Below are 26,270 nucleotides of genomic sequence, written 5' to 3'. Positions count from 1 at the left end.
CACCAGAGTTTGTACCTGTCTCAGAGAGAATTTTCTTTATAGGGCAGTGAAACAGATTCCTGTCATTGACTTCCTGATTTCTTCTTTTTCACGTATTTGTCACACTGAAATGTTCCAGATAAAACAAAATTTAACGTTAGATAAAGATAACCCAGGTAAATACAGAATGCAGTTTTTAAATAATTTATTTAAGGGAATAAAGCTATACAACCCTACCTGGCCCTGTGTTAAAAGGTAAATGGCCCACAGAGTTTAATTTCACTAACCACACACTGACCTGATTACTGCCAGACCTGTTGAATCAAAAAGATCACTTTAACAGAACCTGTATAACAAAGTGAAGTATGCTTAAAGATCATGCCACGATCTAAAGAAACTCGAGAACAAATGACAAACTGTTGTTAAGTTTCCAGATTGATACAAGTTGATGACATCTATCTGTCTATAAAGGTTACATCACATCTAATGCTTTGGGAGTCCAGAGAGTAGACAGCCTACCAAAATTACTCCCAAGAATACATCAACATCTCATCCAGATCACAAATGAACACAGGACAACTACTGACCACTACTGGCCTCCAGAGTCACCCTGAACTGTAACACATACACTGAACAGCACTGTCAGTTTATTTTGCAAAAATATAACATAAAGTTCTGTGGTTGTTTTTCACATGGCATGCTGACTTGCTTTCACCTCCTGCACAGACCATTGTTGTCTTTACTGCACCGCCCCACCAGTCACTTTAACTGCAGACGCTGTGATCCACCACCTGCTGTGGTGTAGCAGGGGGCTGGGAGCTAAAGATCACAACACCAATCAAATCGAAAATAACTGAGTATTTAGAATTTAACAAAGATGTGCCACACTTGACAATAGCAGTGGGTCTTACTGTAGAGACGACCCCACCCTGTGATGTAGCAGGGCTGGTTGTGGGTGAGAGTAGCATCATGTTGTGGCAGGCAAGCCAGCTGAACCTCATCACTGATAGTGGTCCTCTTCTCCAGTTTTAGTAGGGCAATGTCATTCCTGTGAACAAGGATGAGAAAAAAAATAGAATGTGTCATTGTTTTCCTACAAGTTAAAGAATAGTGAACTATTCAGGTCCCTCCTCTTTGTTCATGTCATGCTCAGCAAGAACCACCCTGTATGTGTGGAAACTGGAATTGAAACGAAAAAGGCTTTCAGTTCATGTTTATGACACTTTTTTTAGTATTCAAAACGGCTGCTTATATGTGATCTGGCCATGAAAACACCAAGAACAAATTCGGTCTCGTGTGATGCAGTGTGCTGCTGTCAAGACCCAGTTTGGTGCAATTATTGTCCCTCCACAAGTGGGTTAGAAGGACCGCAAAGAAACCTGAAAGTAAAGGAAAACTTTGAGATTTGGATCACAAATCACAATTTTGTAGGAAGGGTCTGAGCCGGCTTTACTTCTACGAAGGCTCAGATCCTTCAGTATTAGCAACAAGCTGCTCTATATGTTTTATCAGTCTGCTGTTGCGAGAACCGTCTTCTTTGCTGTAGCATGCTGGAGTCCAGGCATCAAAGCAAAGGACACAAACAGACTGTACAAACTCATCTAGAAGGCAGAGTCTGTTTTTGGCATGAAGCTCGCCACCCTGGAGGAGGTGAACAGTGACAGAATGCTGGCAAGACTGCTGGCAGTCATGGACAATGACTCCCACCCCCCCATAACACACTGGACAATCTGAAGAGCAGTTTCAGTAACGGGTTCCTTCAACTTTGCTGTCTGAGGGAACGTTACAGGAGGTTGTTCCTTCCCGCTGCTATCAGACTCTTTAATTTATCCCCGTGGGTCACTTTTGTGCACCACAACATATATTTGCACACATGCTTGTCCTATTATATTTCTATGTATATTTAGATTTATACCTATATCTCTATATTTATCTATATGTCTTAATGTTTATTTATTAATATCGCTGTTTCTACACTCATTTTTAATGAGTGCATGATGTTTGTTGTATATGTGCTGCTATGACAACTCAATTTCCCTCTGGGATTAATAAAGTTTCTCTGATTCTGATCTGCTCATGTTTTTACGAGGCGCTCTAAAAGGTGCAGTTATACTCCCTGCCACAAGAGGGCGCTTATGAAAACGGCTTGTAGAGGAGCCGAAGAAGAAACTGTAGTTTAAAGATGGCGCTACCCGGTGTTTTACTCGTGCGTTTGAGAGCGCTATGCAATATTGGCAAATGCGTTCACAGTGGCTGTAAAACAGCGTCTGACTTGAGTAAAGAAATGCGGTGGTATGGGACCAAATCTCCAAGTTTTCAGCTGAATGCGACATCTTATTTCCAGAGTAAACGAGGTGAGTGAAGAGCCGGTTAGCTAACGGGTGACAGCTCGCCAGCAGCAGCGCTAAAAACTCAAGGGCACGTCATTTAAAATGTTGTGGTTTGTGCTTGTATTTCGCAGTCTTGCTTCTTTTGTTTGTTTGTTTTTTAATCTCATATTTGGACTCCCATATATCCACTGCCGATAGTCACCTTTTACAATTTTTATTATATTTACTATTTAGTCGATAGCAGACGCCACCTCCTGAAGGAGTTTCCAGATCCTAAAAGCCTCCTGCACAACACCATCTCACGGTCACTGGGAGTCAGCGACCTCTCTCAGCTCATCCAGTACAGTTGCATGGAACATGCTGGTGTTAAGGTCAGCGCTAAAGTCAAAACGAGACAGCATTATTGCTTTCACTGTATATGTGACAAAATCCGTTGATGGTGTTAAGTTTTGTGTTGTGGCTCCTCTGTAGAAGGCCACTGTCACGCTGCAGTGGCCCTGCAAGATAGAAGAGGAGGGTTACGGCTCAAAGAAGAGCGAGGCAGAGCAATTTGCAGCAGCTGCCGCTTGTCAGAAGCTCAGAGTAAGCTGAAAACCAGCATGTGAGTTTGCAGTATATGATATGTCTCTTTCTCCCCTCTCACCGTTCTTTGATTGTGTTTGTTTACAGGAAATGGGTGTGATAGGGCCAAACAACCAGCTCCCCAGGAGGAGAGCTGGCCGAGGGAGAGGAGGGCTGCATACACCTCTTCATGATAATGAGGATAATTCCTGGACAGGTGACATCTACAGAAGCAGAGCAAATGACCAGGCACCTGCTAAAGAGGATGACTCCAATGTGTCAGAAGCTCTTTCCTTGTTTCCACAACCTAAATCTCTGCTGAATAGGGTTATCCAGGTGGCCACATCGTCCAACAATATCTGGGTTTGTAGTTCACTTTGTTTTGGGCGGTAACCATCTATCCTCTTTAAACTCGATGTGCATTGTAAGCTACCATGTGACTTATTACTGCAGGAGCTACTGCAGTTCAGAACAACAGGAGGGAAGCTAAAGAAGTGTGAGCTGACTCTGCTCTGGCCCGAGGAGATGACATTCACAGCCAAAGCAGGCAGCCGGGCGGCAGCAGAGGCGAGAGCTGCTGCACTTGCCTGCATGAAGCTAAAGGTGAGTATTTGTCAAGAACTACTGTATCTTAACAAGTCAAGATTGTACTTAATATATGCATCTCACCTGCTGGTTACAGGAATTGGAGATGCTGGATAAGGACAACAACCCACTGACACATGCCAAGTATCATCGAGAAAAGGTGAGGGAGGCTGGAGAGAGGGAGAGACGCCCATTTCCATTGGAGATTCCAAAATATCTGGAGCGAAGCGTGAGAGAGTACCTCACCCAGGTGAGTCTTGGTACAAGGAGGATTAGTGGTGTTTGACTGAATTTTGACAAAAATGTAAGTTTCTGAGTTTGCGCATTTTTCTAACAGTACCCAGTGACAACAGAGGTACAGAAACTATGGGAAGAGGAAGAGGCAAAAGAACAGCAGACAATAAACCGGAATGATGAGGAAGAGGAGGATTTTATAACAGATGCCATCACAGGCAGGCCGTACAGGCCTCTTTCTGAGTCTGAGGCTCAGCAGCTCAGCATCCACCTGCAGGAGAGATGGAACAGAGCGAACCCCGAACTGAGCCTCGAGCTCCCGGTCGACGCCCACCGTCAGCGTGTGATCTCAGCTGTGCAGGCCTCCAGGGTCGTTGTGATTGCTGGAGAAACAGGATGTGGCAAGACCACTCGGATCCCTCGTTTTCTGCTGGAGGATCGCGTGAGAGGGGGCAGCGGGGCTGAGTGCAACATCTTGGTAACCCAGCCTCGCCGAATCAGTGCTGTGTCGGTGGCCCACCGTGTTGCTCAGGAGATGGGTCCAGCTCTGAAACAGTCTGTAGGATATCAGGTTAGGACAGCCGCATAGATTATACAATATCTTAGTTGAACACAAAACGATTTTTTTTGATTTCCCTAATAAGAGAAATGTATTTGCACAACTTCAAAACTTTGTCTTGTGCTTTAAAAATTAAGCTTTTTAAAACTTTTTATTGAATAAACGTATTTGAAATTCCTCTCGACAAAGCTGTTTTTGGGCTCCCACAACGAAGTGCTCTAACTTTAATTTCAGTCATCACCGGGACATAAAATTATGTCATAGGTGTTTATGGTATTTTTGTTTTTATGAAGCTATCTAGATTACAGTAAAATGTTTGATCTGCCTGCAGTTCTCTCTAGAAAACTTGAGCATTGCAGCTCATGCAATGACTACAGATTTATATTAAAGTTCTAATTTTTGAGGGCCTTCCTTGTATCTATTGTTTTTAACTATTTTCTGACAAAAAGAGTAAAAAGTAGAATAAAATGAACTGGCAGTTTTCTTATTCTACCACATTGGTTCTGTAACTGAACCCTTGAATTGTGGCTGGTAGCGTCACAAAGATATGAAGGGTTGAGTTAATCTTTTCCATAGTAATGCATAATATTTGTATTATCCTCTAGGTGAGACTCGAGAGCCGACTCCCAGAGCACAGTGGAGGAGCGTTGCTCTTCCTCACAGTGGGTGTCCTGCTGAGGAAGCTGCAGTCAAACCCAACCCTGAAGGGAATCAGCCACGTGGTGGTTGACGAGGTCCACGAGAGAGACATAAACACAGACCTGCTGCTGGCTCTGTTGCGCACAAGCCTGAATGAGAACCCTGACCTGAGGGTCGTTCTCATGAGTGCCACTGGGGACAACCAGAGGCTGGCTCAGTACTTTGGCGGCTGCCCGATCGTAAAGGTGCCAGGGTTCATGCACCCAGTACGAGACAAGTACCTGGAAGATGTACTAAAAGAGATGGGGCGTCGGTCTCAGGTCCCAGAAAGGGCGAAGACGGACAAAGAGGTGGAACTCACATCTGCCACATTTTTGTTTTTCACCCTTTTTTTTTTTTTTTTTTTTTTCCCCCAAACTGATGAGTTGCTCTGCGTCTTTTTCTTGTTTAGAACGATGCCACACCAGATCTTGATTTAGTCGCTGATGTCATCGAACACATTGACAGATGTGGAGAACCAGGTGCCTATTTTACCAAGCTGTTAATTCACTTTAAATAATAGTGTTTGAAATTTTGGGCTGAGTCATATTTTACAACAACTCCTCTCCCCTTGTTCTTCAGGTGCAGTGCTGTGTTTCCTCCCGGGATGGCAGGACATAAAGGCTGTTCAAGAGAAGCTCCAGGAAAAACTGCGCTTCTCCTCTGGCTCCCAGATGATCCTGCCCTGTAAGTAAGGAGATGGATTTCCAGAGGCCTCCTTTTTGGCCTCTGGAAAAAGGTTCCCCACCTATAACCAGTTTATAATTGGCTCTGCTTTTATTTTAGTGCACTCAAGTTTATCAGTGGCTGACCAGCAGGCTGTGTTCCAGCGCCCCCAAGTGGGACAAAGAAAGATTGTCCTGGCCACAAACATTGCTGAGACCTCAGTTACAATAGATGACATTGTTCACGTGGTGGATGCAGGAACTCACAAAGAACAGAATTATGACTCAAGGACTAAGGTTAGTATTGGCATCTGATTTTATTCCAGGAAAATGTCAGCAAAAGTAATCTCTTTATTTATTTATTTCCCCCCCAGGTGTCCTGTCTGGATACAGTTTGGATTTCCCGTTCAAATGTTACACAAAGAAAAGGGAGAGCAGGCCGGTGTCAGCCGGGACAGTCCTACCACCTTTTCTCAAGAGAACAGCTGGAATCCATGCCTCCCTTTCCCATCCCTGAGATCCTGCGCACCCCACTTGAGAGTTTAGTAGTGCAGGCTAAAATCCACAGTCCAAACTCAAAGGTACAGGAATCATTTTTTCTCCTGTTCTTTCTTGTATTTGTATTTAAAAATTTCTTCCATTTTATATTTATTAATGGCTTATCATTTTTGGTGCTTGTAGGCTGTAGATTTCTTATCCCAAGTATTGGACAGCCCAGAGCCAGAGTCTGTGAGAGACGCTGTCCGTAATCTACAAGATATAGGTAAGCGCGTCTTTACTCGTCTTTACGCGTCTTTACTTGTCATTTTGATGCACTTTTGTTTTGCAGGAGTCCTGGACAGGACCGAAACACTGACTCCATTAGGGGATCGTGTCGCCTGCATGTCATGTGACCCACGGCTGGGCAAAATATTAGTCCTGAGTAGCATGTTTAGATGTGTTCTGCCTATGTTGTCTGTAGCTGCCTGTCTCACTAGAGACCCTTTCCACAACAGCTTGCAGAACAGAGCACTAGTCAACAAGGTGAGATGTCTTCACCATAATAAATTTTGCCATATTTCTGTTTGCTAAGCTGTTACTGAGTCGTCTGCTTTCTGTTTGTCCAGGCCAAAGAGGCTCTGAGTGGCTCAAGCTACAGTGACTATCTGGTGGTCAGTAGAGCTGTTCTGGGCTGGAGGAAAGTTCAGCAGGACGGCAACCGAGAGGACAGGGATGAATTTCTGGAGAGACACACCCTGTCCAAGGCCAGCCTTCGGTTTATAAACGGTCAGTCTTTTACACCCCGTCTCAGTCCACTTTTGGAAGTTAAATCCCTGCCCTTTTGTTTTTTGGTAAAATGCTAAATTCAAATATTTCTGTCATGTGATCCTATTGCAGGTCTTATATCTCAGTTCAGTGAGAATCTGCATGATGCCGGGCTGGTTTCTCATCCCGGTGACTGCCAGCGTTACACCTCTCTCTACAATGAGCACAGCAACCAGGATGAGCTGCTTAAAGCTGTGCTGCTGGCTGGGCTGTATCCCAACCTCATTCAGGTACATGGCAGCTCCCAGACTGACTTTCATTGCCTATATCCTGCTATAATCCCCCCAGGGACTCATAATTATCTCTGTATGGGCTAAAATGGATATGTATGCATTTGTCTGGTAACAGTGATGCAACGGTTCTATAAATCTACTTGAGCCTTTCTAGGTTAAAGCTGTATAGGTGTTTGTGTTGAATCTGACGTTGCATTGCATTCAAATTAGACTTGGTTTGTTTTGTTCTTTTGTTTTTAGGTGAAGAAAGGTGTTGTGACTAAAGGAGGACGCTTTCGTCCCAACAGCATTTCTTTGCGAACACTCAGTGGGCCAGTGCTGCTTCACCGCTCCTCAGTGAACCGGTCAGAGCGTGCCCTAAATATTGAGTTGCATCACAAACAGATTTGATGTGCATGTAAAGTTTGTTTTCATTTTATATTGTAGAGGGAAAGAAGACCTCCCTAGTCGGTGGTTGACCTTCTTCAGTGCCATCAAGTCCAACGGGAATGTTTTCATCAGAGACTCTTCTGCAGTCCATCCACTCGCTCTGTTGCTGCTTACAGACTGCGATATCACAGAGATGGGTAAGATGTTTTCTGCTCTCCCTAAAGAATGCATTTGTAGCACAGGTTGGAGGATGGTAATCTGACTGAAGTCCTTTGTTTGTGCACCTCTCTGATCAGCTGAAAAACTTGTTGGTTTAGATGTGTTCAAGTGCTGACTAATGCTTTTGGACTGTTATGGAGTGCTACAGTAAAAATTAAATTATTTCAACTGTGCAGGTGTGTCTACATGTTTGCATTTTAGACAAGCACCAAAAATGAAATCATTCCTCTGCATTAGCAGACTTGAATACTACTCTTCTTTTTCTTGTGACCAGTGCATGGCGACAAAATAGAAGTATCATTTCCTGGACGATCTCTGGTGCGCTGTGAGCTGCCAGTTCAGACGTGGGAGCTGCTCTGGGAGCTACGCACTTCCATTCAGACCATGCTGCACCGAAACCTCAACAGCCCCAGTAACACAAACGCTTCTCAAGATGGAAAGCTAATCTCTTTACTAGTAGAGCTGCTGAACAATACAGATTCAAACCCTCTTGTTCACAGCAGTGACAGTGAAGTGGATTGATAAGACTGAGCGTTTTCTACATGTCTGCTGGCTCAGACAGATTAAGTGGCCGATGATTTGCTGTCTTGACATCACTTTTTTTTTTTTCTGTTTTAGTGCTGGATTCCATTGTGAAAGCACGGAATTTATCAAGAACTCTTTAAAGAACACACTACTGCTATTATTATTATTTTATTATTTTTTTTTTTAAATTTAATTTTTTAAGGATGGCTGATGTAAGGCCTCATTTGAATTTGTAACTTGTAATAGATGGTTGGTTGTTTTCTGAAAAGCTGAAGCTGTATCTTACTCTAATGGGTAGTGATAAAAGATGGCTGACCAAAGATTGTATGCAATAAATGTCATATTTATTAAAATCAACATCGCTGTTTCAAAAATGGTTTGATTTTCTATATAGAGTTATGGGATTACAGAACAATTAAACTCCAATGGGAAATTTCTCTTTAAGAAAAATCCTTCATAAATGTCATGTGGAAGCTGCTCAGGCGTCTCAGTAATTCCTCCATTACGTCCTGAGGGACCACGATGCAAAATCTGCAGAGACAAAAAAAAAAAGACATTGAGACTTGGACCATGAAATGAATCCATCTGCAGTCTAAACAGAGACTTCTTTTAACAATAGAAATGATTTTGTTTTTGTTTCATACCAAAAATAAAATTGCTTTATATAATATCTATATTTCTCAATTATGTATTTTGAAGAGTGCCCGACTTGTATTGTACCTGATGTGGTAGGTGCCCTCCTTTTGTCCGTACTCCCAACCAGGACCGGTAAACACTCCACCTTCTTCTAGCAGTCTCGTACAGTAGAATGTGTCTGGCTGCAGTCCTAATTCCTGAAATATCCAAGGAAAAACACATTTCAGGAAAATGAACCACGAGAAAGTTCAAAGGGCTTCAGCACCAATTATGTAATACATCCTCTTGCATTTCTGCTGTAACCTTGGCTTTCTGAATAGCTTTTGGTGTGAGGTGCAGTCTGGGGAACGCAAACAATCCTCCTTCAATGGGTGAGCAGCTGAATCCCGGTAGGCTGTTGACAACCTCGTGGACTCTCTTCACATTATGAACCAGCACAGTCCTGATCTGCTCAATTTCCTGCAGAAGACATCAGCTTGTAGAAAATGGCAAATTCTTTATCAAAAACAGCTACAGCTACAGCGCTACATGTAGTTGGTCATCCTCAGCTAAACAAGAGTACAGTTCTCAGGTCCAACCTGTTTATAGAGCAGGTACGAGGGGTCTCCTGGCTTTGGAGGGTCCGTCATCAGATCCAGGGCAATCTGACCTAAAACTGGTGCACAAGAATCTCTGGAAAACAGTGTGTAGATGTATTTCACGACAGCAGGATCCAGATTTACCAGCTCGACATATCCAGCACGGAGACCACACCTAATGAAAGAGACTTACATGTAGAAACAACAAAAAACGTAGCTGTTCTGGAGCTTTGCTTCTCATGATCACTCTCAGTGGATGACCAGTTTATCACTGAATATATTTGTTGTTTTTTTTCATTTCACACTATCCCTACCATCCTCCTCTGACACACCAACCCTCTGCACGCCCTTCTTTACTACATCCTATGAAGATTTCTTCTTTACTTCCTGCCTGCCAGCTCAAAACGAGTGGTACATCAAAGGGAAAGCTCAGGTTGAGCAGTTTGGAGACATAGTTTGAGACCGAGATGGTTTGGACATGTGCAGAGGAAGGATAGTGGATATACTGGACACACAACCTTCCTTTTGACTCTTGCCCTGAAATGCATCCCCATCCTCTCCACCCTGCTTGCACTCTTAAAAGTATCACTGTTACACCTGTGATACTTTTAAGTTCCGTATTTTAGCTTGTATAAGAAGTGTTTAAACTTACAATGAGACTCTGGTCAATGATCTCTTTGTTCATACCAGTCTAAAGAAAATGTCCAAAGCTATTTTAGCACACTTGGCACTAATTTGCATGAATTTCAAAAAGACATTTCTACAAATAACACAGAAAATATATGTTAAACACAAAAGTGTAATTGTCACGATGCAAGTCATGCAATGCAATCAACTTTGGAAGATTTTACCTAACAGCCATAAAAGACTGACAGACAACATGGGCACCCAAGTTTGTGAATGTGATGACTCGAGATCAAAGTGATGTAGGAGTTTTAAATTACATTATAGGTGTATCTACTAGAAGGCTGAGAGGTGCCACTAACTGCCGCCAGTATCAGGGTAACCATTGCACTGGTTAGCATATTAACCTGTCTGCAAGGAGGTTCAGGGATCAAACCTGCTGACCAGCTGGAGTCTCTCCCTGTGCATATGTGGGTTTTGTCCAGGTTATCTGGCAACCTTTCAGAGTCCAAAGATTGCATGTTAGGTTAATTGGTGACTTTAAGTGTGAATGTGTTTATAAATGACTGTCTCTCTGTGCTGGTCCAATAATAGCCTGCCAGCCTGACTAGGGTGTATCTCACATCTCACGCAGTGACCCTAAGGTATCCAAAAATCTCCTCAGAACTTGTTTTTTTTTTCACTAGTATATCCAGTGTTCAGATTTCTCTTCTGAAAAAAAGCATAAACTGTAGAGAGTAGCTTATGTCACATTTGTGTTTTTCAAGATAAGCTTTCTTAAAACTCAACAATACAGAGAAATAATATTTGTAATGCAGTTAACAAACTTGAGAAGTTTGGTGTATAAGTTTTTAAAAATCCTGATCATCTTTATAGTTGTGCAAATAATGCACAATAGCACTTATAAGTATCAGTGAGCATACTAACGTCTTCATCTTTTTGATCTTGTAGTGAGATTGCTTATTTGACTGCTTTATTTCTTTAAATTTCAGTTTAGTTTTTGTCTCAAGCTTTGTGAGAATCATCCATTACAAACCAGATACATATCTGGACTGAACACATACTCTCCCGAGAAGCCTTTGGACATTGAGTGAAAGGACGCCAGCTCCACTGTGCCTGAGAAAGGAGGCCCCATCTCGCTCAAAGTCCTTTTGTAGGAGACAAACTCACAGTTTTCCCCATAAACACAATCCTGATAGAGCTGCAATGCAACATGTAAACATCCATAAGTTCCTTTATACAGATGCATTTGGTTTTTAAAATATGCTTGCATGGATGATAATAGCTTCTGCACCTCATCAACCAGAAGAAAGAGCCTCTTTTCCCAAGCAAACCGGATCACCTCTTGCACTGATTTTTGGCTCTGAACATAACCTACAGGCAGTGTGGCATAAAAACAAGTAAGGGTATAATATTCATCCTGTAACACAAAGAACAAACACTTACAGCAGATGATCCCCACACTGGCTGGAATAAATACCTGCTGGATTTCCGGGGTTGATGATGTACAGAGCCACAGGATTACAGACTCCCTTTGCAGATTCGAGCGCTCGCTGCAGCTCTTCCACCTGCAGCGCCCATCCCTGCTCCTCACTCAGGTAATAAGGGACGGCGACTGCACCCAACTGCGTTATGGACAACACGGTTTTGTTGTGGCATGGCACTGGAATCAACACACCTGTTCTTGGTGAAGCCTCACGGTTCACTAAGACATTGAGAATGTTCTAAAAAGCACAGAAAAGAGAGCTTGTGATGATCCATTAGAAAGCACATACACATGTATGCAGCATGTCGGTAATCATGGAGTTACCGAGATTGACCACTGTGAGCCAGGACTGATGTAAATGTTCTCGGGGTGAGATGGAATTCCTCCGTCTCGTCTCTTTATGAATTCAGAGATGCTGTGGATGATTTCTGGTATACCAGGTGCAGCAGAATATGAACCTGAAGAGATTGAAAACAGACTTTAACTCACATACATTGGGGGCGATCATGGCTCAAGAGTTGGCAGTTCGTCTTGTAATCGGAAGGTTGCCGGTTCGAGCCCCAGCTTGGACAGTCTCGGTTGTTGTGTCCTTGGGCAAGACACTTCACCTACTGGTGATGGCCAGATGGGCCGATGGTGCGATATGGCAGCCTCGCTTCTGTCAGTCTGCCCCAGGGCAGCTGTGGCTACAACTGTAGCTGCCTCCACCAGTGTGTGAATGAATAGTGGAATTGTAACGCACTTTGAGGGTCTCAAAAAGCACTATATAAATGCAATCTATTATTATTATAAAACACACCTACAACTTGATCCGGCAAAACAAAGCAGACTTTTTGTATTTGTATTTCTGCCAGGATTTGAATTCATAAAATTGCTTTTTTTAAATGTTTTATAAGACATATACATTTCATTGTATTTATAATGTTTGTCTATATGAGCCTATAGTTTATTAAACACTTCTATTATTACATATGCTTCCTGTATAGAGACTTTTATGTATATAATAAACATGGAAGCCAGAGTATGACAGTATTTCTGCGCAGTTTATTTGTAATCTGTGGAGACCTGTTACTGTTGTTTTAAGTGAATCACTGAAAGTAAGATATTCGCACCCAACTTTATGAATTAAAAAACTTTTTTAAAAGAATTCTTGCAAACCTTATTTTTTATACATGAGCAGCTATTTTATTTTATTTTAGAATTGAATTGAATTTTGATTTTTTTTTCTATTGCACACAGTGGGCGAAACGGCATTTCAGTGCGGTGTATGTCCTGTACATTGCAGAACTGACAATAAAGTTTAATTTGACTAACAATGATTGTAGTAACCCTAAGAACCTTAAAGGTATTCTCCAGTTCCATTTTTACCAGTTGAAGCTCTGTAGATGTGTATCTGTAGATAGTTTTGATGCCATCTGCCCTGTTTTGGGGGTTTTAGTCTTTTGCTATTTCTGCCGCCACACGGTTACTGCAGATAAAGCCTTGTGGCGGGGGCGTGGTCTCTGGCCTGCTGCAGCGGAGAAAGCGTCACAGTGAGCTTATGGGGCGGTGCTGAGGCGGGGAGAATAGGTGCGCAGGTGCATCAATTGACTGTGTGTCTGCTTTTTGTCAGTGAAAGCTAGCTGGGATGGTGTGGCAGCGAGACGGAGTGCCTGTGTCCGGAGCCAAGGCCCGAAACCACAGAAGTAGTAGTTGTCACACAATAAAGATAACTGTGTGCGGTGAGTTTTTTCTGCTCCACCTTGGGGATCCTGCACTACAAGCATTTTCATTTTTTTCCACATCATTAGACCGCATACGTTGCCCTCACCTACACTCCCTCCAACACATCTCCCCAGCTCCTCCTGGGCCCTCTGTCTTACATCAAGTGGCAGATTGCTGCTGTTGATAAGCGCCGGGTAAACACACGCTGCAAGAACCTGTGAAAAAGTGCAACACGGACATCCTTACTCAAAGGAAACGTAATGAGTTTACACAGTGTGTAAAGGTCCAAGTTTACCTGTCTGACAAATGTCAGAGGTTTCATTCCTGCCCTGTGTAAATCACCCTGGAAGACATCGATCACTTCTTTGTAGGGTCTTCTCACTCCCTGTAGAAGAGGGGTTGAAAGCAAAGGTTAAAGATATTACAACAAAGACAGCATGACTAACTCTGGTTTATGCTTCCTATATTACAACTCTGCGTAAACATAGTTTTTCTTGCCTGTCTGAGCTCGTCCTTGATCTGGTTTGCTCGTCTTGCCAGGGTTCCATACTCTAACTGCTTCATGTTCCACATGTTTGAATTGATGTCCTGCTACGCAGATATTACTGTAACCCTCTTTACTTTATTCAGACCAACAGAAGTGTGGAAGAGGTGAGCTGAGTCTTTTCTTCCTTCTCGGCTTGATGTGAGCAGAATCATTTACCAAAGGACTTGTTTTATAGTTAGATGTGCACAGGATTAGGCAATATGTGCCTTATTAACAGACCATGTGCTGGAAGGACAGACTTCTTGAATCAACTCCAGTGCACAATTCGATGCTTTACTTCTGCATTGTGTATAAACTTTTGGTCATGACCATGCATGACAGAGCACGTTAAAGTATCTTCTCTTAGTGCCTCTGTGTGTGATCTGTCAGTCTTATTTAGAGAGAAGTTTTAAACAAATAATTATGATTTTTATTTATTTATTTATTCATAATAAGTCACCTGATTCACACCAATGAACCAAACTAAATTAATTAATCTATGGATGGACAGATCTCCATAAATAGGAATAAACAGGACAACAACTTATGTGCCATGTGGTATGTGCTACTGAACAGCTTTCATCGTGGCTCAAAGGTTAGAAGGAGGTTAATACTTTCCTTAGAAGAAAATGTCTAAGAAAGACTCTCCCTCTCTACTGTTTAAGGTTATCAGTGCTTGTAGGTTCACCTACGTTTGCAGTACCATGCAGAAGTTTTGATCCACCCCTCATTTCTTTATATTTTGCTCACAAAATGGAAAAATAAGTGCATCAATTTATTGAAACGTGAAAATATACATGGAAATACAGAATACAAGGTAAAATTGAGCTTTTATAGTTCAAATGTGCTTGAAAGTCGATATTTGGTTTGACCACCTTTATTCTTCAGCAACACTCTTAGCCAAGCTTTCTGATCATTTCTTTAAGTAATCTTAAGGAATAGTTCTTCCTTCTTGAAGAACATCCAAAGCTCTTCTTTGGATGTTGGCTTCCTTTTTGTTCTGTTCTAAGTCAAGATGATCCCACGCTGCTTCAATAAATGTTGAGGTCCGGGCTCTTGGCAGGCTAATCCATGACTGTCAGTGCTCCATTGTGTGGTATGCTTTTACTGCATTGGCAGTGTATTTGGTATCACTGCCATGCTGAAAAACGAAACCCTTGGAAATCAGATGTTTTAGAAATAGTGTTTCATAGATGATCAAAATCTGGTGGTACTGTTCTGCATTAATAATTCTATCAATTTTGACATGATTCCCACTGGCTGAAATGCAGACCCCAGACAAAACCCAAAACATCCTGCACTGTGTTTTACAGATGGCTGTAGACACTCACTGTTGTACATCTTCACTGATTTTCTCTGTATACGTTGATAATTTGAACTACACGTTTCAGTTTGGATTCATTACTCCATCAGATCAGTTTATGTGAAATGTGGCATACCTCAGCCACAAAGAGGAGATAACCTCTTTCCCTTCATTAACAGTGGCTTCTTGACAGCCACTCCTCCACTGAGACCATATCCGATGAGGTTTCAGTGAACAGTATGAATTTAGCTGAAGGCCCAGATGCATGTCTCAGGTCCTGTATTAGGTCTTTGCTGGATTGTTTCCTATTTTTATAAGGGCATAACTTTCAGATTCTGTTCAACTGTTTTAGATAGATTTTAGGCCCAACACTCTTTTTTCCTCCATTTGTCCAGTTTCCTAAATTGTTTTTAGGCACACAGTTTCGAGATATGCCAGGTTTTTGACTAACAGCTCTTTGGGAGTCACCTTACTGGTACAAAAAATATTTCTCTCTCTTTTTTTTTGTCTATCAAACCATGTTATGTTTGGTATTTTTCATAGATCCAACCAAAGAAACTGGAACAAGTTATGTGTTTTGCACTAGGTTCAACCCTTTGTTATGCTGCTACAACAATATGAATTTCCCAACTCTGGGATTAATAAGGGGTTAGTAAAGGGTGTTAACGTCCATGTCTTACCATCCATAAAGCTTAAATGACTCATAGCCTACTGGGATGACTGTTTCTTTAATTTTCTTTTTCTGAACAGTGCATATAAATAACATAAAGCAAACGCAAGTATGATTAATATTAGAGATATAATTCTTTATTAGAGATGATTAGAGATTAATATTTTTAATCCGTGTGTGTTTTAAATCTTTCTTATACTGCGCTGTGTTTTAAAATTGGAGTCGCTGTTTCTTTACGGAGAAGATTTACAGTCGTACTCTTCAGCTTCCTGTTTTGTTTTTCTGTCGCTCGGCTTTGGGTAGACATGGAAGAATTTGCGAGGCGCGGAGACAGCCAGAGCCTCCCCGTGATAAAACGCGCTCTCTTTAAACACCGGTGGACCTGTTAAACCCCGCAGAAGACACGGGCAGCAGTACCGAGCCTCACCCGTCCGTGGTGTCCGCGACATGGCTCTCAGCTCGGGCGGCTGGGCTCCACCAGCCCCGATTCCTGCCTCGTCCCCACAGGCTGCATGCGGCGGCCCTGCACCTACCGCCTGCTGCAGTACAGTCTTAATGTCCGTCCGTGTTTCGGTGTGCCATTCCGGGATCCGACCGCTGTACCTCCCCGGAGCGGGCAGCGAGGCTCTGCGCCTGCAGCTCAGCATGGACCCGAGCCGGGCCGGAGAGTTCCGACTGGCTTTACGCGATACGAGCGGAAACCGCAGTGTGGTAAGCGTAGACACACACACACACACACACACACACCTGTATGTTTAGAACAAATGCTTTTGTTATCAACCTAATCGTGTGTGTGTGCACAAACGCCTTTTTTAAGTGACATTTATATTCTTAACTAACAAAAGGCCTTTACGCGCAGTTTTACGGATCTCATAGCACGACATGTGCACCACAATCAAGCGGCTGATAGCAGAGCCTTCAGATTCCCACCCCGGTGTCGTGCTTATTACCAAACAGTATGTTTTTAAAAGGGGGGTCTTAAAAAGCCTCCCATTGTTGTTTTAACGGAGAGGTAGTGTAGTTACTAAAACTTTTAGTTTCGTTTTCATTTTCGGCCCTTCCACGACATAACAGCATCACGGGGGAAGTCCTTTATAGTGGTAAACTCTCCAAGTCTTAATGGCAAAATGGCAGGTGGGAATTTCCACGATCCTCTTGTCATCTGAACAAACATGCAGATTTGTACTGGCAAGTCATTTCTCATTATGTGTGTTGTAGGAAGTCTGTATTTATTCACTGGTATTCTACACCAAATGATTCAAACAGTGGCTTAAGCAGAAGAAGAAACTTTGATGGTGTGACTAACCTTAGTGCTCAAGCCCTCCTGTGATTGGAGAGTTGGTAATGACAGATAAAAATAACAGCATGGCTTATCAGGAAAACCACACTGAGCACAGAGGTGCATTTACCTTGGCGCTTTACCACTGTTTCCATTTAGATTGCTGACTATGGCACTAACAAAAAGACAGCAGGCGGAGTTGAAGGTATATTTGATTTTTATTGGAAGTGACCAGTATTAGAAATTAGTACAACAGAAGGACAGCTCAAGTTGAGCGGTTGGGAGACAACGTCAGAAAGGCAAGGCTGAGTTGGTTAGAACATTTGCAGAGGAGGGAAAGTGGATATATTGTAAAAAGTATGGTGAAGATGGCGGTGGGAAACATCAGGCACCCCAGGATATGATATTATTTAACATTTTATAATATGAAGAACTGTGTCACTAACATATTATACTTTTGAACAAGAGAAACAGTGTAAGGGTTGATCACAGAATTATGATTAATTTGTGAGTTTGCAGATAGTTAAATATGCACAATACTGATCAGAACATAATCAGTAAATGTAAAAGTGTTTGAGTTTGGCTAAAATGATGAATAAGAATAAAAGTAAGAAAAGAAAATAATCATGTTAGAGACAGGCATAAGTCAGGCCTGGATCGCAGTCGGTCCAAGTCAGACTGCGACTGTATCCTATCAGGTGAACTCTGGGCAACCATTTAATCACAACAAGTTACCATCCGTCACAAAATGTGAAAAAAAAAAACAGTACAGTCTCCAGGCAACCACCAGTTTTTTTGAAATACATGGAAGGATGTTGCTATCCTGTTTTCACTGAGCCTTTAGCTTTGTCAAGCTAAGAGTGTCCACTGTTGGATGGTTCTTTGGTTGACCTGATTAAAAAGGAAGAGCCAGGAGGATTGCTGTGGTTTATACAATCGAACAACCTTTGGCTAAGAGGATGGCACAACGCAGAGCCCACAACTACCTCTTCAGGCCAGGACTCTGCAGTCTATTTACTCCTGTAGGCCAGTGGACACCTTCAGTGATGTGGATGTACACATATTGGACAGGGATGAGCATTGGGGAGTCTAGGAGGCCACGCTCAAGAAGAACATAGAGGAGATTGATGGATGTATGGTGGATGACGGATGTGACAGAAGAAGATGGTAGGGATAGGGTGAGATAGGGGCAGGTGATGCGCTGTGGTGACCCTTAAATGGAGCAGCAGAAAGAAGAAATGAATGTTTACAGGCTGTATAAAACACCAAATGTAAGCATAGTACTTTCAACTTCTAATGTCTGATTAGTTCTCGCATCTTCAGTGCTTCTCATTTGTGAAGTGTCTCCATACTCTTTCCCATGGTTCTTGTGTGGTTTGTGGCGTTTGAACCTGTTGTGTTTGGCATAATTTGCTGTGTTTGTGTGTGTGTCTATGTGTGTCAGCCCCTCGTTTAGGAGCAAACTCCTCGATTTGTCTCGAATGGTCCTGCTGCTGTTCAGAGCTACCTATGCAAGCCTGCACACCGTCATCCAAATAATTAAAAAGTATTTCTGCAAAATGTAACGTGTGACACCATGAAATAAATCATGGAGCATAATATGAAACTGTAGATCTATGATATGATATTTAGACACATTTTTCGGACAGTTTATGCCCATGCAGCAAAGGGCCACCATTCAGACTCAAACATGACATACGGTCATTTTTCAAATTTACTGCTTGTTTTTATGTTTTATTGTCTCTCTTTCAGTAACAGCAACTTGTTCAGTTGTTCAGTTTAAATAAAGCTTTGATCTTAAATACTAAATACTTAAAAATCGACCAACTCTAAGCAGTCTGCGAGACTAAACGTTTATTTTTGCACAATTAATCTGGCAAAGCAAGTCATTTAAAGCTGTTTGGCTTCACATAATTGTGCTTTTTTTTTACTACTTTTTGACGATCAAAGGATCAATTAGCAGATTGTGGCAGGCAAAAGACATTTCAATACAAACACAAGTTTAATCTTCTCAATACTGGCAATAAAATAAACAAAAAAGGCACACATGCTTAAGCTCACCTCACTTTGCACAGTGTCTGACTGGCCACATCATAACTTAACTCCCAGATCTGCCCTTTGTTTGTCACATTCACTGTGTGTCATCTTCCTGAACTCTGACAGGCTCTGAATTTGCTTTTGCATCTCCACTCTGACAGATTTCCCCCTCGACTACCAAAACACGTCTTGATTCAACTTCTTTTAGCTCGTCTGTCTCAGCTCAAAGACTTAACAGCCACCCCGCGTTATCGTATCAGACAATGTACATGCATTCCTTCCGGCGGAAGGCAAATCCATCTTCCCGGCTTTTGTCTGTGCCCTGAAGATTCCCTAGGATTCATTTGTCACACTTCAGCTAATGTATGGGGAAGAAATTTTCTTACATCACTTTGTGTTTTTACCTGCAGTTTATCGCAGAGTTTGACCTGCGCTCTGTGCAGTATGAGGTCAAGTCCTCTCGCTGCCATGAGATGCGTCTTGTTGCTCCGCCTCACGACTGCATCCGCTTCAACTTCCGCTGCGACCGAGAGGCCGAGGAGTGGGCCACCGTGATGATGTCTTCGCTAAGAGAGGCACACAGAGGTCAGTTTGACAATTTTGTTTCTTTATTTCAGATAAAATGAATAATGGTTTATATCAGTCAAATATAAATGTAACATTCATTAAACAACATTGTACATCCTTTTCAAAAATCCATTTTAGTAGCATTAGAACTAAAGACAGTGACTCAGTAACTGAAACCAGGCCTTTTGTCGGTTGTTGTTCTGAGATTTTAAGGTCCAGGTCACTAAGATAAACCTTCTCCCCTGTTGTGATACTCTGTTTGAACTTCAGCAGGGCATCTCTACCATGTCTACATACCAAAATGCGCCGACGTCCTGTCCTGTGATTCGTGTTAACAAGCAGTTGAAAAAGGTGTAGCTAACAAAGCAGCAGTGAGCATACAGTCACTTGACTCCTTCAACTTCAGCAGGTCGTCTTGACCATCCCTAAAAAGATGGAGCTGTGGATTTTAAACCACAGCTGCTGCACAATTATACTAAAGCAAATCCAGCAAACAGCAACCTATTTTAGTCAATTTTAGTTGCAGGAAACAGTTTCTGCCATGTTTGCTGTAACTAATTAGATATTTGTTAACGAGTGGTTTGAGAGGACGAACCCAATAAAGTGTATTTCACAATTCTGTTCCCTGTGACGCATTTTTTTCGCTGTGTTGCTTCAATTTGAAAACTCAGTTCAACTTTCACCCAAATATCTGCTGAGTAAAGGATCCTCTTCTATATCCTCGGTTTGATAAACTGCAAATCTCTTGAAAACACAAAGCATCAGCAGCTGCACAAGTTCCTTACTTTGTGCATACACAGCAAAACCGTTTCTTACTGGTTCTTTTTTACAATGACGCAAAACTTTTTGTCTTTAACTGTGTTGCACTCAGTTTTTGCTGTAACAGTTCAACAAACAAAATGCTTTCAAGCCTCCACCCAAAGGGAGAGAGTATGTAATCGGTCTGTTTCCTAACAGTCTAGCGTCCTGAGTTTTCAAGATATCATTTTCAAATTTCCTGTGATGGTAAATGCCAGAATCAGGTCAAGTTAAAGGTCATACCAAATGTGGAAATCAGTACAAACTTTAAATTAACCACAATTTTTCATGGATCATCTTCAAATTTTGCAACAACATAGTAGGCCTTGGGGGACATGAGTACCTAGGTTGGTTAAGCATTTGACCATGACCTTCAAATGACCATAAAAATAAATCCAAGAACCCATATGAAGTAATATGTCATATGAAAGGGCATGGAGAGCTGTACAATACAATTGAAATGTTTTCAATACAACACCCTGCGGCGTCACAATGACGCCGTAAAGCTTTGCAAAAGTCACACAGAGCATGAATAAATGTTAAAAGTTTTTTCAGCTTACAGAAGCCAAAGATTTCAGTCAGTTGGGTTCCAATCATGTGGGTGAAGATGATAAAATACACTATTTGAGTATTTAATGCTTCAAGGTCATAGGTCAAAGGTTAGGGTCACACCAATTAAGAAAAAAACTGTAAAGCAATATATTGGTCATTGGGGGACATAAGCTTTTTTTTCTTCTTTAAAACATTTTTTCAATATAACATTATATAACTTCACAATGACTCAAAAAGATTAATACTATCAAGTGTAATACTACACTTGATACCCATATTCACAATGCTGACGTCAGCATGTTGTAATAAAAACATCATAAAACATTAAAGTTTCAGTATAGCCCTCTGAGAGCTCTTGTTTGTAAAGAATTGATTTAATGTTGATAATCCATCAAAGAAATAAAACCTGAGGCGCCCTCTGGTGGCGGCATGCTGATGAACAATATTTTTTTCTCTACCCGTTTTGCCTGTCTCTCTCTCCCCTCATACTTTTGTTTATTACATTTTTCTTTTCATAAAAACGTGAAAATAGGGTTTACCTCAGGTTAAAGGGGATGACTAAAACCATTTGTTAAACTGTTAAAAAGACTCTTTATAAACAAACAGAGTAAATAAGGGCAAATTACTGACCCTTGTTATACTTTAAACGTATTGCACCTAAAAAATTTTGTGTCTGCGAAACATAACTCGCGCTGTGAGAAGTCAAAGAAAAAGCACTTTAGATGTTTTCTATCTGAGGTTAATGGTAAAAGCTGGAATCAAATCAAAGCAGCATTACACATGTTAGTTGGAGGAGATAAAGTATCATTTGGGTTGGACCAACTGTTACAGGACGTTTGTTTTTTGTATGCTTTTGCTATGTTGCTTAGTGATAAACGTGCGCAGACGTCGGACCTTTATCAACCCGGTGCAGCAAGTGTAAACACTGATATCGGCTGAACTTGGTATGTGTTGACTTCAAGGCGTTGTAAAGCACTTCAGTGACAAAGTTCTCCATCTCTCCTCTGACAGTTGCAAATGTGGATACATACGAATCAGACAGCAAACAGAACAACACAGCAGTGGTGAAGGAGCAGTGGAGCTCAGCCTCGCTCCCGCTGAGCGGTGAGCATCCATGTTTGTCGCCATGGTTTTTTTCTCTCTCTCGCTCTCTTTACTCACAGTGTGGTTTAATAATGTCACGTTTAATTGCTGCGCTGTGCTTTTCAGAGGAGCTGTGTTTGGAGCTCACCAGGGCAATCGAAGCCGGCGACACGCAAGCTGCTTCACAGCACGCGTCCGCGCTGGCTCGACAGAAAGCGGCGCTGACGATACAGCTGTCGGAAAAAAACTACGCAGATGGGGAAATCAGGTGAGGAGGTGGAGAAACGTTTGGCTGCGCAGGGCTATTCAAGGTCATTATTATGGCCGCTGTGTCTTCCAGGGTTTACCTGTGTGCCATGTCTGTGTTGCAGTTTATCTGTGGTGGTGGAGGATGTCTCCTCATCCTGTTGCGTCACAGTGAAAGTGTTTCCCTTCATGACTGTGGCTGCACTCAAGCAACAGGTCAGAAAACTGCTGGTTACAACAGCTGGAAATGTAGCTGATCATAAATTTGCACTCACTGACTTCCTCCTCCTTTCTTCTTCTTCTTCAGGTATTTCTCGAGTACGGTTTCCATCCTCGCGTCCAGCGCTGGGTGATCGGTCAGTGTTTGTGCACCGAGCCGAGGTCATTAGCTTCCTACGGGGTGCAGAAGGATGGCGATACAGCGTACCTATACTTGATCTCTGCCCGGCAAGCCCGGATTACCCGCCAGCTGTTCCAGCAGGACCTGGAGAGTGCCCTACTCACCACACCTCTCCCCCCAGGCAACGGGCCCACCTCCCAGGACTGGAGGGGTTACAACACCCTCCCCTCGAGGCTTCCCCACAACAACCAGGGTGAGTTCAGGGTACACTGCGATGATGATGTTTCGGTTGCATCTGCACAGCAGGCGATGAGTGCACTGCTGCGGTCCTGCTAATTAACGACAACACTTGTTAGCAGAGTCAGTCGCAGCCACCTTAACCATCCTCGGTACTTTAGAGCTTTTTGTCACTGATGTGCTGAGGTAATACTGATATAAACTAAACCTTTCCTGCTGCTGAATCAGGGGGATGTTGGAAGTTATTGCATAATTAGTTTCATTTCATTAGGTAAAGAAACCCTTCATGGACGAAGCGTTGCCGCCGAGCAGCCAGCACTCTGTGACCGAACACCGGAGCAATGTTTGCTGACTCGATCATCTTTTAGATTTACTGCGTCTCAAACTTGTGGTCAACGAAGCATAAAGTCTAGTAGAAAGTCACCTGTGTACACATTAAAGTCTCGTGATTTCCAGATTAGTTCCTGACTGCAGAAGATTTGCAACCAGTCTTTAACTGTCCAAGTTTTTAACTGCCGGCCTGTCTTATCGTCTTTCGTTGGTGTCCGAAACACCAACATAGACCTTCGTTTCAAGAAGGATGAACACCTGTCCACACACATGGCATCGACCAAATCGAGTGCTTCTGAGCACCAAGATACAGAGTCCCATTTGTGAAACCGATGCTGCCCTGGGAGGAGCAGATAGAGGAGCATGACAGGAGGAAAAGGGAAATAGATATGATGGTACTACGCTGAAATCCAAGCCAGACTGCGTAACGGCTAAATTCCCAATCAATGATGACCGCTGATACTGATGAGCATAAAGTGCTATTAGATTAATTATTCTAATTACTCGTTGTCTTTTGGGGGAAGCTATGTGTAGAAAATACAAGAATCTGGACAATCCCTACAGTTTGAGAGTCGTCAAACCTGAATTAACATTGCAGGAAAACAATTCCTAATGTAGGAATTATACTGCGTGGTACATGTTCTGTCAGGAATTTGTGAGTGGGGCTGCTAAATAACCTTAAGATATTATTCAAAAATTACAATTCTTTATTTTGGGATTTTTGTAGGCGTGTGAAAGTCTTTCAAGCTGGATGTAGATGCAGCCAGTTTAACATTGTGTTGTCTGCAGGTACAGGTGGAGGGAGCGACAGACCAGGTGACATCAAAGATGTTCTCGACATTGAGAAGCTGCAGCTGAATGATCATACCAGCAAAGCGAGTAAAACACAGGTATGTGTTTAGTATATGATGCTTCTAACATTGCAGGGACACAGGGATGCCAAACTTAATTAACTCCCCTGCACCCTAATAACAAGGGCATGTTTTGGCTCTAGTACGCTGTATAAACAGACCCAGTCATTTTGTCTTGGAAGCCAGCCTACAATATGAAAGAAACTGCTCTGTTCAGAAAAGAGAAACAAGGGTTACCCCTAGTAGGCATCCCAGGAGGGAAGAGTTAAAGGATAGATTAGGCTTGGAGTGAATTAAACCTTAAAGTAAACCTGTTTGGGGTTTTTTTTTTTTGTCTTTGTAATGCAGTCATAGGTCAGTGTTGGTGGGTTCTGGGCTCTTAATCCCAAAAGACAAGAGTTAATGCAAAATCTACCTAATTTTTCTGATAGAGCTTTAAATGAATGTTTGTGTACTCAGCAGACAGAGTGGGCGTGTCCCTCGTGCACTTTCATCAACAAGCCATCTCGTCCCGGCTGCGAGATCTGCGCTACAGCCAGACCTGACACACAGAGCTTTATCCAGCAGGTACTATAACAGATACCTAGGAATCAATATTTGTTTTACTCTCCTGGACCTTCTCCCCCTGCTGACAGTGCTCTTTTTTTCATCTCGCACAAAGGAGAAAGGAAGGCGAGAGGATCGGGGAGAGTCTGGTTTAAGCAGCAGCTGACTGCCCTTCATCACTGTCCGGATTTCACTTCTCACTCACTCGCACGCACACATACATACATACACACAGAGTGAGAAGACTAATTCTGCCACTTACATGTTGACAAAATACTTACACGAAGCCTGTCAAGTGCACTGAGAGTCCTCTGACAGCTGGCTGGCTGCTGAAGACGGGGCCGTTTGAAGCGCTGTAGCATGACGCAGAGCTGCACCCTTCGCTGCTCAGACGATGAACTGCTGACACGAAGCTTTGACAGTTTATATGGACATGACCTGACCATGACATACATCTGCATCAGGCCAGATCTCCTTGCTATTTATTTTACTGTGTGCGTGCGTGGGTGTTAGTGAGTGTGTGTGTGTGTGTGTGTGGAGCAAGCAACACAGACAGCCTAATATTTATTTTAGGTGGGAAGAGAAGGGAGGTAAATTTGATTGGAGCTGAATTTGTGGAAATGTCAAACTCCGGTGTCTGCCAACTGTGAAGTGATAAGAAAGGTTGAAGCCTTGTGCAATACCCTATTCTGTCTGTTAATATGACATCTGTTGGTGCCAAAAGAATCTTAAAAGTGTTTTTGAAATAAAAAAGAAGCAGCAGTGGCTGTAAGAGAAGGATTTGTGATGCATTTACAGGGTTGTTGAGTGCTTTTATTTTTGTATAACATTGTATTACATGTATTATTTTTACCAGAGGAGCATTGAGTAATTGTACATTTTAGCAGCTGATCTAATTTGTTTCTTTGAGATGTGACAGCAAAAGAATGATCTGTTTTCAGTACATAATACTGTAAAAGCTCACATTATCTGAATAAACAAAATGGAATTAAAATAAATGCTGTTTTTTCTGTTCTTGTGAGATCTACAAATGTCGCGTTATTAGGCACAGCCTGCTAGTAACAGGTTGGACCTCTGTTTGCCTTCAGAATTAACTTAATTCTTCATGGCGCAGATTCAACAAGGTGGTGGAAACATCCATCAGAATGGCATGATCTGGCACATCTGTCAGCTGCACATACATGATGTTAATCTCCTGTTCCACATCATCCCAAAGGTGCTTTGTTGCCTTGAGATCTGTGATTGTGGAGGCCACGTGAGTAGAGTGAACTCATTGTCATATCAAGAAATCAGTTTGAGATGATTTGAGTTTTCTGACATGGTACATTATCCTGCAGCCATCAGATGATGGGTTCACTGTGGTCATAAAGGCATGAACACGGTCAGCATCAATACTCAAGAAGGCTGCAGTGTGAATCATAGCCTCAGCTTCCTGCTCCTAGGTGAACAGAATCTGGTGCGATCTTCTGCTGCTGTAGCCCATCGGCTTTAAGGCTCAAGATGCTCTTCAGCATACTTGGCTGTAATGTGATTATTTCTGTGTCTATTATCTTGAAGCAGTGTGGTCATTCTTCTCCAACCTCTAGCATCAAACAGGCATGTTTAACCAGAGAACTGCAGCTCACTGGGTTTTTT

The 26,270-nt window shown here is 42.4% G+C and overlaps 3 protein-coding genes, 1 long non-coding RNA gene and 1 pseudogene across 8 annotated transcripts; 2 read left to right on the top strand and 3 right to left on the bottom strand.

Moving 5' to 3' along the window:
* Nucleotides 1-570: 570 nt before the first annotated feature.
* LOC146497692 (chymotrypsin-like elastase family member 3A) lies at nucleotides 571-1,670 on the bottom strand (annotated as a pseudogene).
* A 476-nt stretch (nucleotides 1,671-2,146) lies between these two features.
* dhx30 (DEAH (Asp-Glu-Ala-His) box helicase 30) lies at nucleotides 2,147-9,099 on the top strand. Its single transcript, XM_085140487.1, has 19 exons — nucleotides 2,147-2,333; nucleotides 2,544-2,680; nucleotides 2,781-2,891; nucleotides 2,979-3,233; nucleotides 3,324-3,473; nucleotides 3,553-3,705; nucleotides 3,793-4,260; nucleotides 4,854-5,237; nucleotides 5,339-5,408; nucleotides 5,509-5,613; nucleotides 5,713-5,888; nucleotides 5,966-6,172; nucleotides 6,273-6,354; nucleotides 6,421-6,614; nucleotides 6,698-6,857; nucleotides 6,969-7,126; nucleotides 7,370-7,473; nucleotides 7,556-7,695; nucleotides 7,992-9,099. Exons 1-19 carry the CDS (start codon nucleotides 2,162-2,164, stop codon nucleotides 8,237-8,239), a joined length of 3,474 nt encoding a protein of 1,157 aa, XP_084996613.1. The 5' UTR covers nucleotides 2,147-2,161; the 3' UTR covers nucleotides 8,240-9,099.
* LOC146497690 (alanine aminotransferase 1) lies at nucleotides 8,400-16,309 on the bottom strand. Of its 2 annotated transcripts, none has more exons than XM_085140501.1 (11): nucleotides 16,197-16,309; nucleotides 13,566-13,655; nucleotides 13,377-13,485; nucleotides 11,891-12,024; nucleotides 11,561-11,804; nucleotides 11,375-11,454; nucleotides 11,145-11,281; nucleotides 9,457-9,631; nucleotides 9,182-9,337; nucleotides 8,963-9,075; nucleotides 8,400-8,773 (listed from the first exon to the last, which is right to left on the bottom strand). In XM_085140501.1, exons 2-11 carry the CDS (start codon nucleotides 13,590-13,592, stop codon nucleotides 8,683-8,685), a joined length of 1,266 nt encoding a protein of 421 aa, XP_084996627.1. In that variant the 5' UTR covers nucleotides 13,593-13,655; nucleotides 16,197-16,309; the 3' UTR covers nucleotides 8,400-8,682. The 2 variants fall into 2 exon arrangements, with proteins under 2 accessions (XP_084996627.1, XP_084996628.1); XM_085140502.1 differs by lacking the exon at nucleotides 16,197-16,309 and adding an exon at nucleotides 13,769-13,867.
* Nucleotides 16,217-25,633, top strand: sharpin (SHANK-associated RH domain interacting protein). 4 transcript variants are annotated; one of them, XM_085140500.1, is made up of 9 exons: nucleotides 16,217-16,480; nucleotides 19,496-19,670; nucleotides 22,014-22,106; nucleotides 22,212-22,353; nucleotides 22,457-22,547; nucleotides 22,639-22,924; nucleotides 24,034-24,128; nucleotides 24,552-24,656; nucleotides 24,751-25,633. In XM_085140500.1, exons 1-9 carry the CDS (start codon nucleotides 16,217-16,219, stop codon nucleotides 24,799-24,801), a joined length of 1,302 nt encoding a protein of 433 aa, XP_084996626.1. In that variant the 3' UTR covers nucleotides 24,802-25,633. The 4 variants fall into 4 exon arrangements, with proteins under 4 accessions (XP_084996626.1, XP_084996625.1, XP_084996624.1 ...); XM_085140499.1 differs by having other exon boundaries at nucleotides 24,549-24,656; XM_085140498.1 differs by having other exon boundaries at nucleotides 24,028-24,128.
* LOC146497689 (uncharacterized) lies at nucleotides 17,248-19,604 on the bottom strand. The gene is made up of 2 exons (XR_014870603.1): nucleotides 19,490-19,604; nucleotides 17,248-18,260 (listed from the first exon to the last, which is right to left on the bottom strand). It is a non-coding gene; the product is annotated as an uncharacterized LOC146497689 (long non-coding RNA).
* Nucleotides 25,634-26,270: the final 637 nt, after the last annotated feature.

The sequence above is a fragment of the Neolamprologus multifasciatus genome, chromosome 18, assembly GCF_963576455.1.
Source record: "Neolamprologus multifasciatus chromosome 18, fNeoMul1.2, whole genome shotgun sequence".
Classification (NCBI taxonomy): Eukaryota; Metazoa; Chordata; class Actinopteri; order Cichliformes; family Cichlidae; genus Neolamprologus; species Neolamprologus multifasciatus.
Note: the sequence above shows the minus strand (reverse complement) of the source record. Positions and strands in the feature narration are given on the sequence as shown.

What these genes read in the sequence shown, in the direction of transcription:
- dhx30 (XM_085140487.1), top strand. Translation starts at nt 2,162, where the DNA reads ATGGCGCTACCCGGTGTTTTACTCGTGCGTTTGAGAGCGCTATGCAAT. An exon ending in AACAGTCTGTAGGATATCAG is followed by an intron (nt 4,261 to 4,853) that starts GTTAGGACAGCC and finishes ATTATCCTCTAG; the next exon opens with GTGAGACTCGAGAGCCGACT. An exon ending in TGACAGATGTGGAGAACCAG is followed by an intron (nt 5,409 to 5,508) that starts GTGCCTATTTTA and finishes CTTGTTCTTCAG; the next exon opens with GTGCAGTGCTGTGTTTCCTC.
- sharpin (XM_085140496.1), top strand. Translation starts at nt 16,217, where the DNA reads ATGGCTCTCAGCTCGGGCGGCTGGGCTCCACCAGCCCCGATTCCTGCC. An exon ending in GCTAAGAGAGGCACACAGAG is followed by an intron (nt 19,671 to 22,013) that starts GTCAGTTTGACA and finishes CTCCTCTGACAG; the next exon opens with TTGCAAATGTGGATACATAC. An exon ending in GCTTCCCCACAACAACCAGG is followed by an intron (nt 22,925 to 24,027) that starts GTGAGTTCAGGG and finishes TGTTGTCTGCAG; the next exon opens with GTACAGGTGGAGGGAGCGAC.
- LOC146497690 (XM_085140502.1), bottom strand. Translation starts at nt 13,843, where the DNA reads ATGTGGAACATGAAGCAGTTAGAGTATGGAACCCTGGCAAGACGAGCA. An exon ending in TCCAAAGGCTTCTCGGGAGA is followed by an intron (nt 9,632 to 11,144) that starts GTATGTGTTCAG and finishes CTCTTTCATTAG; the next exon opens with GTGTGGTCTCCGTGCTGGAT. An exon ending in CGTACCTGCTCTATAAACAG is followed by an intron (nt 9,338 to 9,456) that starts GTTGGACCTGAG and finishes TGTCTTCTGCAG; the next exon opens with GAAATTGAGCAGATCAGGAC.